Source organism: Solanum pennellii, chromosome 10 (assembly GCF_001406875.1).
Source record: "Solanum pennellii chromosome 10, SPENNV200".
Lineage (NCBI taxonomy): Eukaryota > Viridiplantae > Streptophyta > Magnoliopsida > Solanales > Solanaceae > Solanum > Solanum pennellii.
Genome location: NC_028646.1, coordinates 58945141 through 58958225, shown reverse-complemented (window position 1 = coordinate 58958225; position 13085 = coordinate 58945141). Strand labels below are relative to the sequence as shown.

General features: G+C 33.4%; 2 protein-coding genes across 4 annotated transcripts; one reads left to right on the top strand and one right to left on the bottom strand.

Annotated features, from left to right (window-relative positions):
* Positions 1-3897: 3897 nt before the first annotated feature.
* On the top strand, positions 3898-8035 carry LOC107032467 (ABSCISIC ACID-INSENSITIVE 5-like protein 3). Of its 3 annotated transcripts, none has more exons than XM_015234069.2 (4): positions 3898-5276; positions 5614-5685; positions 5769-5798; positions 6575-8035. In XM_015234069.2, exons 1-4 carry the CDS (start codon positions 4218-4220, stop codon positions 6614-6616), a joined length of 1203 nt encoding a protein of 400 aa, XP_015089555.1. In that variant the 5' UTR covers positions 3898-4217; the 3' UTR covers positions 6617-8035. The 3 variants fall into 3 exon arrangements, with proteins under 3 accessions (XP_015089555.1, XP_015089553.1, XP_015089552.1); XM_015234067.2 differs by having other exon boundaries at positions 6557-8035; XM_015234066.2 differs by having other exon boundaries at positions 6224-8035.
* LOC107032468 (protein DMP7-like) lies at positions 6899-7534 on the bottom strand. The gene has a single exon (XM_015234070.2). It carries the CDS (start codon positions 7532-7534, stop codon positions 6899-6901), a length of 636 nt encoding a protein of 211 aa, XP_015089556.1.
* Positions 8036-13085: the final 5050 nt, after the last annotated feature.

The window sequence follows — 13085 nt, the reverse complement described above, 5'->3', positions numbered from 1 at the left end:
GATCCCACTTTCTACAGAAAATTGATAGGAAAGTTGAATTTCTTGACTAATACTAGATTGGACATAGCTTTTAGTGTTCAACATTTAAGCCAATTCATGCAGGATCCACGAGCTCCACACTTACAAGCAGCTTATCATCTACTTAGATACCTCAAACAAGATACTACTTTAGGAGTTCAGTTATCCAAGGATCCTGATTGTACAGTCCAAGCATTTTGTGATTCAGATTGGGCATCATGTCCAGATTCAAGGAAGTCAGTCAGTGGGTACTTGGTGTTGCTTGGTAACAGTCCTATTAGCTGGAAATCTAAGAAACAAGAGACAGTTTCACTATCTTCAGCAGAAGCAGAGTATAGGTCACTCAGAAAAGTTGTAGGAGAATTGACTTGGCTTCACAGATTGATCACTGAGCTAACTGTCTCCATTTCCTCTCCTATTAGTGTCTACTGTGACAGTCAATCTGCAATCCATATTGCTCGCAATCCTGTGTTTCATGAGAGAACTAAACACATTGAAGTGGATTGTCATTTCGTACGTAATAAGCTTCAGGAGGGGTTGATTTCTTTGCATCATGTGTCTACTTCTAATCAACTTGCTGACATTCTTACTAAGGCCCTCACTGGCATCAAGCATTCAGCCATTTTGCGCAAGTTGGCTGCGAAATCATCACCTCCAACTTGAGGAGGGGTATTAACATTCATAATTAAACATGTACATTACTTATTTCAAGTAGTTAGTTAGTTAGTTACTTTCCATTTTATAGTTAGTGGTGTCATAGTTAGTTATGTAACTAATTAGTTTGTTAGTTTGTTAGATTGTTAGTTACTCTTTTTCTTTCTCTACTAGATGACAATCTCACATGTATATATACACCTCTTGGGTGATTAATACAATCAACGAATCATCTTCTACAATACAATCTCAAAAGTATATTTTGATATTCTCCTTATTGAACTTCACAGCCTCATCAATGGCTGCTTAAATTCAGCTTGAAGGTTTTGTTAATAGTAACTTCATACTCTAGTTAACATAGACTCATAACATGTAGCAAATCTACACAATTCTCAATTTAAATGATGTATCTTCATTTCTGCTCTAAAAAAAATACTTTACACCGCATGCATTCTCTTAAGGTCAACTAACACTATTAATAATAATCTAGAATATACAAATAGAGCCAAGAGATCACTATCATATTTTATACAAGGCATAATACATAAATATGCCCTTTAATTTGGCTTCGAATCATATTTATGCTCTTCAATTTTGAGTGTGCACAAGTAGACGCTTAAACTTGTATAAAGTTGAACAAATAGACACACATGTCATTTTTTGTCCTACGTGTATTGTGCCATGTAGGACTCATGTGTTTATTTATTTAAAAGTTGAATAGTTAAAGTGTTTGTATGTGCATTATGAAAGTTTGAGATCAAAGTTAAAATTTGAAGCCAAGTTTAGAGTCCAATATATGCATTATGTCTTTATATAATTTCATACTCAACAGTAAAAAGAGAGAGAATCATTCCTCAATTGGAGAGAAATTTTCAGCCCACTTTCTAAAGTCCAAAAGAAACTTATATTTTAAAAGGTGATTTTTTCAAAGAATTTTGATTGGCATAATACATATATTTGACCCTAAACTTGACTTCAAATTTTAACTTTGACCTCCAACTTTCATAATGTACAAACAAACACTTTAACTATCCAACTTTTAAATAAATAAACACATGAGTCCTACATGGCACAATACACGTAGGACACCATGTAGGACAAAAAATGACATGTAGGATGACATATAGGACATTTTGATTTATTTGATAAAGCACAATAAATAAAGACATAATACATAAATATGCCCTTTAACTTGACTTCAAATCACATATATGTCCTTCAACTTTGGGTGTGCATAATTAGACACTTAAACTTGTACAAAATTGAACAAATAGACACACATGTCATTCTACATGTCATTTTTTGTTCTACGTGGTGTCCTACATGTATTTTGCCATGTAGGACTCATGTGTTTATTTATTTAAAAATTGGATAGTTAAAGTGTCTGTTTTTGCATTATAAAAGTTGGAGTTCAAAGTTAAAATTTAAAGTAAAGTTTAGGGTCCAATATATGTATTATGCCATAAATAAATATCGTATTGTCTATAAATAGTACTACTAAAAAATCGAATCTAATCAAACTCGTCCCACTTCTAACTCATTCACTCACTCTCTTAGCCTTTAAAGTAAAAAAAACAAAATAAAAACAGGAAATGAACCACCTTGTCAGGCACCATTAACAAGCAAGAGAGACACTTGTCGATTTCACCAAGCGTTTAAACTTGCAAAGAAGAAAGGATCGACACCCTTTGCTTTGCTCTTAAAAAAAAAGTACAATTGTGTTACTACTCTATTCATTTCCTCAGAGTCCTCTTCTTTTGTCAATTTTCCATTTTATTTATTTTTTTCTTAGAAATGTTAATTGACTATTAGTATTAGTAATTTTCTTCAACTTCTTATTATATTTCCTTTGGATGAAATGAATATTTAATTAAATGAACTTGCTTTTTTAATATTTTAATTTATGTTCTTTCAATATTAGAACTCTTTTCTTGTAATTCATGCTTTGAATTTGATTTGTTTTCTGATTTTTATCAGATAATAATGCTTTGAAGTTTTTTTTTTTCCTGATTTGAAATGAGCTTGTGGAAGACTAATTGCCTACTTTTTTTTCACATCATTTTTATCACGAAGAAAAACAAAAAGAAAGACAAAGTATGGAGAATATTTTAAACTTAGATTCAAATTATTAGTTTCATCCATAACATCCTTTAAAATATTTCTAAATTTTGATACACTCAATCTGTCACATGATAGAACAAATAGTTTCAAACTCTTGTAAAAAATTAAGGGAAATATTCAAAACACTTCTATATTGGACGAGATCTTAAGATATGTTTCACGAGTAAGATTTGTGTGTATTCTAATTCAGTTAGTGAAGTAAGAAAAGTGTTTTTAAAGTTGTTAATCATTCGAGAATGAAGTTAATGATTCACGTCCAAATTAATAATTCACCTCCAAATATTTCTTGATTGTGATAATATATATGATGTTCGTATTGATTGTGATTTGTGGAGTATGTTTCACTTATACGAATGAATTATGAATGAACTTAAGATTGAAGTTGATTCTTGAATCAACTATTTATCTTCAATTATAGGGTACACTTTGACTCTTTGAGGAATTACAAAGGTGACTCAACTATGAGGAATTATGTAACAAAGTTATGTAACTTTGGATACGTCATACCTTTGAATTTGATATTTAAATAAATCTATCTTTGATCATAAATTTTTTTTTTTTTATATTTTTTATATTTTAAGTTGTCAATTATTATAACTTACACTGCTTCCTTTTGTAGGTAGTTTACAAACATATAAATTTTATTTCAAAAAGTTTTGTAATCAAATTTAAAGATTTCATGCACAAATTTTTTATCAAACTTAAATTTTTTAACTCTCAAAAATGAAAAATATCAGTAAATTGAGACATATTAAAGATTCTTTTTACCCCAAAACAAGTGTAAGTATCTTTCCTTTTTTGTTCTCTACTTGTAGGCTAAAAGTAGCTTAAATTTTTTTTTATCAACCATGCAGATTTTGATATTTTTCAAGGCAAGAATTATTGATGCAAAACAAAGTTAAATGACTTTGCCATATACTTTTTCATTGTCGAGTGACTTTTTGAGATATTTACTGCTTGAAATTGGATCCACCCGCTTGAAATTGGGTCCACCCGCATTTTAAGAGTGTCCCGAAGTGAGTTAATGTCAAAAGCATGATATGTTCAAATATCAACTACTTTCTTAGCTGTTGATTTTAAGTTCTTTAAAGCTATAGTGAAGTAAGGTTGCATCTTACCACTGTTCGAATTGTGGCTAAGACCTTCGATAATTGTTAACTGCTGCTAAATATGTAACTTTTGAGGCAATTAACATTCATTGTAAGTGTTTTTAAATCCTATAGCGGCATTGTCCAATGACAATTAACTAATGCTGGTAAAAATTTTAGCACTCTTTGTTAATGTGTATATACATATATTACCGCTAAAAGCTGTTTTTGTTGCAGTGTGAGGATATATAGTATCATACTAAGTCTAGTTTTCCCTGATAATGTCTTATTAATCAACCTTTGATCAGATTTCAATTTCCCCTGAGTTATAGCACAATGGGATCTTACTTGAACTTCAAGAACTGTACTGACACGCCACAGATAGAGAGAAACGGTGAGAAGTCGATGGGAAGTGGTAGTTTTAGTTTAACTAGACAATCTTCCATGTACTCCTTGACATTTGAGGAGCTCCAGAGTACCTGTGGTTTCGGAAAGGATGTTGGTTCGATGAATTTGGAGGACCTCTTGAAGAATATTTCGACAGCTGAAGAGTCTCAAGGCTTAGCATCTTCTGCTGGTGTTGGAGAGGGGAGTATGGCTGCGGGGACTTTGCAGAGACAAGGTTCTTTAACACTACCTCGGACACTTAATCAGCGGACTGTGGATGAAGTATGGAGAGATTTCCAGAATGAGACAACAGTTAGTTCCAATCTTGGACAGAAGCAATCCAATTTGGGTGAAATGACGTTGGAGGAGTTTTTGGTTAGAGCAGGAGTGGTGAGAGATGATAATCAACCAAATGGAACCTCAAACAATGTTGGATTCACCGGTGTTTTAGGTGAACCGAGTAGTAACAACAATGCTTTGAACATTGCTTTTCAGCAACCAACTCAAAGCCCCGGACTTTTGAGTAAATTTTCCGAGAGTAACATGTTAAATGTGGTTAATGTCAAATCTTCTCAACAACAGCCTCAGCAGCAGCAACCTCTTATTCCTAAGAAAAGGAATGTTGACTTTGCATCTCCGATGCAATTAGGGAACAATTGCCAACTGGCTAGCCCAACGGCAAGGGCTCTTGTTGTCAGCACGTCCAGTCGTTCTGTAAATGCTACTGTTGTTCAAGGCGGTGTTATGCAGAATGGAGTTACGGGCATGGCAGGATTGCTTAGTGGTGTTACATTTGCACCAGGAGGATCCCCTGGAAATCAATTGTCATCCGAAATGATTTCTAAGGACAAACTGTACAGGTCATTTCTTTCCCCTTCACCTTATGCATTTAATGAAGGTGGAAGAGGGAGGAAATCATGCAGCACTTTGGAAAAAGTTGTGGAAAGAAGGCATAAGAGGATGATTAAGAACAGAGAATCCGCAGCAAGATCAAGGGCTCGGAAGCAGGTGATTTCATATGTCGATATTTTACATATTGAGTTATCTTGTGTTTATGCTGTTATACTCGTGCAATTGAGAAAAACATAACTGAATTTACTGACAGCGTTATCATAAACATCTGTACACCTCTCAAAGAGCATCTTCTCTAATCATATCAGATAGATGGAAATGCATTTGTAGTTGTTCAACATCGGCAAATCTGCATTAAACAAAGTTGACAATCACAACATTATCCCGGAAAAAAGATAGATACATAAAGAACTTTGGCATAGGGATTCATTATCTATGTTTACACACTTGCATTTTGTATGAATGACTCCATTATGGTATTTCGGTATGACAGGCCTATACTTTCGAGTTGGAAGCTGAAGTGGCGAAGCTTAAAGAAATTAATGAAAAGTTGCAGAAAAAACAGGTATATATGTTGAAATTGAAATTCACAGCATCACTACAAGAAAGTTATTGTAATAACTGTTTGCATTTGAATGTTTCACGCAGGCTGAATTTATCGACTCACAGAAAAATCAGGTAATGGCCTCTTTTACAACTAATAGCAAGTATCTCTCTCTGTGAGTCAATAACTACCTACCTTTCCTGCTTAACTATGGACTAGACACAGAGATAGTATGTTGAAAGAATATGAGTCATAGGGTACTTAGCTAGTGAATTAGAAGATAGATCAAGGTTTCAAGGAAACTAGCTATGCCTGAGTGAACGGTGTAATCATACATTCTTGTGAAAATGGTACACCTACACAGATATCACAATTTTAAAAGTGAATATGTTCTACGTAAGAGACCGAGACAAATGCATGTGATTAGTTAAACTTGATTGCCTGAAGTTTATTTACATATACCAAGTCTTTCCACAACTCTTAACTATTTTCTGATGTTGTATGCTGGAATTCTACCAAGGTCCTGTTGTTTATTAACTTTTCGTTCCATTAAATGTAGTTATTGGAAAAAATGAATACGTCATTTGGGAGTAAGTTAAGATGCTTGAGAAGGACACTGACAGGACCTTGGTAGAATTCCAGCATACAACTTCAGAGAATAGTTAAGACTCGTGGAAAAACTTGTTATATGTGAATAGTAAGGGTAAGGCACTAAGACTGCGGATACCCCACCCTCCCCAGACCTCACTTGTGGGATTACATTGGGTTTGTTTTTTGATCTTTTTTGATCATATTATTGATGTACTAGTGTTGGTATATCATTTTATTATTATTATGTAAATGGGTTTCTTGCACAGAGTTTCTGCTTTTTGTTTGACTAACAGCAGTTCAGATTATCACATTGAATCAGGTAATAACATCGAGATGTATATCTTTAATAAGCTATTTATGAACTGCTGGTTGTGTCATTTTGCTCATCAAAGAGAGAAAATGAAAAGGATTGAGTGCTTTGCTTATAGTTCAGGAAAGGAAGTCATGTATCGAAATCGGTCTATGTCAATTCAAGAACACAACACAAGGGTGCCAAGAATATCATCTATCAAATCATAGCTCAAGAAAGGAAGTCTTAAAACATGACTTCTAACAACCTTGTAGATAAAATTAGAACACTTGGAATAGTTACATTTTCTCTGTTTTCATGTATAATGAAAAGATTAGAACAACATTTACTGCATTATATATCACTTTGCAGCAAGAAGGGATACCCAATTCCTCTTCTTCTAGAAGGGAAAATCACAAAAAGAAGACTAATGACAAATCCAATCACCAGTGGAACAGTATTGATGATCTTTCGTGGTACAACAAAACGATAACATTGCAGCACATCAGTGTGTGATGCTGCAAATGTAAGAAGAGCAATCAAAGAAAGTGATGCATGGAAGATATCAGACCATCTAAGTCTATAATCTCTTGGAACACAAGGCTTAATCCTCCTTCCATTAAAAGTCCAAATGCCACTGAAAGTTGCCACCCCGTAATGCAGTCTCCCGGTAGCTGACTTGAAGCTATCGGTGAAGGAGAAGAACACGCAAGAAGCAGCCGATAGGATCAAGAAAATCCCAGTCATCCATTGTTCAAATTTGTTGCATTGACCATCATTGGTTAGTATGGGTGCAAATATGGTGAAAGCAAGGATTGTAGCGGTAGGTAAGAGGACGTTGAGACGAGCAGTGCCACTTAAGATTGTGTTTATGATGTATATGAAGTTGGAATCATCCTCTTCTTGATTATCATAATCTGGGAGGTAGAAGTCACTTTCATCAGGTTCATCACTTTCAGACAAGTGTTGGTACAAGAAGTTGTTGTCCATATTGAATTTGTGGGATTGTTGAATTCTGAAAATAGTTTCAGCATTATATCAAAAGCTTCCTTTGCTGAGGTTTAGGGAGGAAGTCATTCCATTTCTTGTCAGGTTACTTCCTTCAGATCAAATTTTAAGAAAGGTATCTTTTTTCTGGTTTCCACTCGGTGTCCAGAGCCTATATTGGAGTCCCCGCTATATTCGGATTGCACACTCCAGCTCCCGTTCGGAGGTGGCGCTCCCAAGAGGATTTTTTTCATATCTAGGGCTGAACCCGAGACTTCTGGTTAAGGGTGAATCAGTCTCATCATCGTACCACGACCCATGTCGATAGGAAAGGTATCATTATTTGGCATAGGGGAAGAGGGAATCACTTTTTTGCTCCCTTTCTTTTGGTTTCTTTGTGCTTTTTTCTTTTCCTAAAATGACCTCTAAAAGAGCTGGTAAAAAAATAATCCGCATAGGTTGTATATATCAAATCAATACTATAATTTAGGCATAATACATAAATATGTCATTTAATTTGGCTTCAAATTACATTTATGCCCTTCATCTTTGGATGTGCACAAGTAGACACTTAAACTTGTATAAAGTTGAACAAACAGACACACATGTCCTACATGTCATTTTTTATCCTACGTGGTGTCCTACGTGTATTGTGTCATGTAGGATTCATGTGTTTATTTATTTAAAAGTAGAATCGTTAAAGTATTTGTTTGTGCATTAAGAAAGTTGGAAGTCAAAATTAAAATTTGAAGCTAAATTTAGGATTCAATATATGTATTATGCCCTATAATTTATTATGATCAAGTAACTAAATGAAATAAATACGCATACTAAGTAAAATAAGTTTATATTCAAAAGAATAACATATTGACTTGACGTAAATATTTGATAATGGATTAGATTCTACCCAAAGAGCTTATGTAAGACAATGAGCAAGAAATAAAGTATTTTTCGGAGAACCTAACCCGCATAATATGTAGGACACATGATATTCAAGAAGTCCAAAACAAACAGTTTTTAGTTTTTAATTTATTCTGCATAACCTACCGATAAAATTAATCGGATGAAAATCCATATAAATTTTTGGATTTTTTTTCTTCTGAAACTTCAATTGAAATGAGAAATTATATTATTTTAAAAATATTGCACTAAATCAAATTGAAGTCGGAAAAAATTAAACTAAACCAAATATAATTAATTTAATGTTTGACGCACACTTGTTCAAAATAAAAAATCAAACAATTAAATTAAAATTTGATAAAATCGAACCGATATTACTAAAAGAATATACTAATACAAAAGTTATTCCATCTGGGGAACTACTAATTCAGCAACAAAAAAAATTATTATGTAGAATCGGATAAGATTACTTTGGAGTTTGGATATAAATCACAGCGAGGTTTAGAATTTAGAAATAAATTTAATTTCCAACCATCCAAATTGCAACCAAACTGAATTTACACCATATATATTTTTAGATTGTCCATTTGTCCTACAACTCAAAAATATTACTATCTTGTTCATTTTTTAATAGTCACAATTTTTTTAAAGTCAAATTATAAAAATTTTAACTAATATTTTATAATATTCAATTTCAAATCAAATATCAAATCAAAATATTTCACTAAACATAAAAAATTGAAAACTCGAAATAACCAATAAACATATTTAATAATACATTTCCAATAAAGAACTAAACTGGTTTTTTACTTCTTTCTGACTTACGTTCCAACAAACAACGACATGTTTGACCATGTGATATGGTATCATGATATAGAATCATGATGTGAAATCATGAGATGAAATTAAAATTTTGTTTGGACATGCGATATGAAATTTTGGTGTTGTATATTTTCTCATAACCATAAAAATTTCACAAGTTCTAAAATTATTAAAATAGCCCCAATTATTTATTGAATATTATCAAATAAACAAAAAATTATAAAATCGTATAATAAATTATTACATAGTTATTTGTTCTCCACTTAAGTAATTGTTCGTCAATATATTTGAGTAAAAATGAAACACCTTTCACGGGATCTTCAAGATTTTATTACTCAACAATCGTGAAGTGTGAGTTAAAGTGACTATATGTTGGTGAGAATAATAAATTTTATGTCGGCAAGAATGATTAATTTTTAAAAGTAATGATGTGATTATAAATTTTATTTATATGTGAAATAAATGGTTAGTAGATATAAACGTGGGATTGTTTTAACAAAATATAAACTCGTGGGTCAATTTTTTTTTATTAAAATAACTCATATCATGATATGGTATTCCCATATGATTCCATATCATGATTTTTGAAGAATATGGTATCACATCTCATGAGATGAAATCAGCATATAATCAAATGTCCAAACACTGATTCTATCTCACGTTACCATATCGTGATATGGTATCACACGACCAAAACGCCTACCAAGGCAATTGACATTGTTCTCAAAGTCGAATACCAAAACATTCGATTTAATAGAATCAAATTGAAAAATCAAACGCCCATCTCTAACAAATACTTTGATGTGTAACCCAATGATTTTTGAGTTTCTTTGGTTTGGTTTTAAGGCTGGGCTCCAAAATTTAAAATTGGGTGGGTCAAAAGATTAAATATTTTGATTAAATTTAAAATATATAATTAATAAAAAAGTTAAAATTGTTATAAATCCATTAAATAAGTGGATAGTCCATAAAGTTAGTACATGAACAACCATTCATATTCACTAGGTTACATGAACCTTTTTGGATAAGAATGAATCTATTTATTATGATACTTAATATGGTGACCTTTGGAGTGATTTCTCACTCTATAAATAGGGTTGTTCATTCACTATTGTAATATATACATATGAAACTTATATATACTTGAATAAGAAGAAAATCTTCTCCTACATCTATTTCTCTTGTCTTCTTCTTATAATCTTGATTTTACAACACGTTATCAGCACGAGTCTCTACCAGTTCAAGTAAAGACTTTAAAAGCCTCGGAGGTAAGAATTTCCTTTATTTTTAGATAATGTCTAATCTTTCTAAACTTGAATTTCTTGCTCTAGACATATCGGGAAAAAGCTATCTATCATGGGCACTCGATGCAGAAATTCATCTTGATGCGATGGGTCTAGCAGACACCATCCAAGAAAATAATCAAGCATGAAATCAAAACCGTGCTAAGGCGATGATATTTCTCCGTCATCACCTTGATGAGGGTTTGAAAATGGAATATCTCACTGTTAAGGATCCTCTGGTGTTGTGCAATTTAAAAGATAGATATGACCACCTGAAGTTGGTTGTCCTTCCACAGGCACGTTATGATTGGATCCACTTGAGACTTCAAGATTTTAAATCTATCAGTGAGTATAACTCTTCTATGTTTAAAATTATCTCACAATTAAAATTATGTGGAGAAAGTATCACTGACCATGATATGCTGGAAAAAACATTTTCCACTTTTCCTGCCTCGAGTATGCTTCTGCAGCAGCAATACCGAGAAATGGGATTTAAAAAGTATTCTGAATTAATCTCACATCTCCTTGTTGCTGAACAACACAATGATTTACTGATGAAAAACCATGAAAGTCGACCTACTGGTTCTATGCCATTTCCTGAAGTAAATACGGCAAATTTTCACCAATCTAGGCGTGAAAAAGGTCGTGGCCCCAGTCGTGGCCGTGGTCGTGGTCGAGGAAGAAATCTCAATCATGGTGATCGTCTTGCACTAAATAATAACATTCAACACCAGCAGTGTAAAAAGAAGAATGAAAAACATGACGTAGTGCAGAAGAAAAATTCAGACAACAAATGTTATCGATGTGGAGGAAAAGGACATTGGTCACGTACCTGTCGTACGCCAAGGCACCTGGTTGAGTTATATCAAGCTTCCCTGAAGGAGGTGAAAAATAACGCAGAAGCCAACTTTATCACGGAAGATACTGTTGAACCCATGCATCTAGATGTAGCGGATTTCTTTGAGAACCCCGAAGGAAAGATAGATCACCTGATAGGTGATGGGTCTGTGATAATATAAATATATTTCATTTTCGTCGTTTATATGAACTAGTATGAATATGTTTTCCTAGATTTGTAAATAACTAAAAGGTTGTGTATTGTTTTTGTTTAGTAATAATATTATAATGTTTATTTCTTTTATATCTTTTATCTTGAAGAATATATGGATACCTCAATGATCAATCATGAAGATATTTGTATAATTGATAGTGGAACAACGCACGCCATATTCAAAGATGAGAAATACTTCTCCTACTTGCTTAGAAGAAAAGCAAATGTTACTACAATTTCTGGTAATTCAAACTTAATAGAAGGCTCCGGAAGAGCTACTATATTTCTGCCTAAGGGGACAAAACTTGTCATAGAAGATGCTTTGTTCTCTTCTAAATCCCCAAGAAACCTGTTAAGTTTTAAAGATATTCGCCGAAATGGATATCATGTTGAGACAATAAATGAAATGAATGTTGAATACCTTGGTATTACCAAGATTGTCTCAAACCAGAAATATGTATTGGAGAAATTATCAACTTTATCTTCTGGCCTGTATTATGCAAAAATAAGTACGATTGAAGCACACTCTATCGTAAACCAGAAGTTTACTGACTTAAAGACTTTTGTGCTTTGGCATGACCGAATAGGTCATCCTGGATCAATAATGATGAGACGAATCATTGAAAACTCAAATGGTCATCCATTAAAGAACCTGAAGATTCTTACAAATGATGAGTTTTCATGTGCTGCTTGCTGCCAAGGCAAATTGATTACTAGGCCATCACCAATGAAGGTTAACATTGAATCCCCTCAATTTTTGGAACGAATACATGGGGATATTTGTGGACCTATTCACCCATCTAGTGGGTCGTTTAGATATTTTATGGTCCTAATAGACGCATCTTCAAGATGGTCTCATGTGTGCCTCTTATCATCTCGCAACCTGGCGTTTGCAAAATTATTGGCACAAATGATACGATTAAGAGCGCAATTTCCAGATTATCCCATTAAGACAATTCGTCTTGATAATGCTGGCGAATTCACATCCCAAGCTTTTGATGCTTATTGCGTATCGGTAGGGATAAAAGTTGAACATCCTGTAGCTCATGTTCATACTCAAAATGGCCTTGCTGAGTCATTTATTAAGCGCTTACAATTGATAGCAAGACCTCTACTTATGAAAAGTGAGTTGCCTACTACTGTTTGGGGTCATGCTATCTTACATGCAGCATCACTTGTTCGTCTCAGACCGACTCATTATAATAAATACTCCCCATTACAATTGGTATTTGGTCATGAACCAAATATTGCTCATCTTCGAATTTTTGGATGTGCTGTATATGTGCCTGTAGCACCACCTCAGCGCACCAAGATGGGCCCTCAAAGAAGGTTAGGCATATATGTTGGGTTTGATTCACCCTCAATAATTCGCTACCTTGAGCCATTGACGGGAGATTTATTCACTGCAAGATTTGCAGATTGTCGATTTGATGAAACAAATTTTCCGCAATTAGGGGGAGAGAAAAATAAACTTAAAAGTGAAATTGCATGGAAAGTT

Excerpts from the sequence above, each read along its gene's own strand:
- LOC107032467 (XM_015234066.2), top strand. The coding sequence starts at position 4,218 with ATGGGATCTTACTTGAACTTCAAGAACTGTACTGACACGCCACAGATA. Across the intron at positions 5,686-5,768 it reads AAAAGTTGCAGAAAAAACAG|GCTGAATTTATCGACTCACA; the intron begins GTATATATGTTG and ends TGTTTCACGCAG. Across the intron at positions 5,799-6,223 it reads TCGACTCACAGAAAAATCAG|TTATTGGAAAAAATGAATAC; the intron begins GTAATGGCCTCT and ends CATTAAATGTAG.
- LOC107032468 (XM_015234070.2), bottom strand. The coding sequence starts at position 7,534 with ATGGACAACAACTTCTTGTACCAACACTTGTCTGAAAGTGATGAACCT.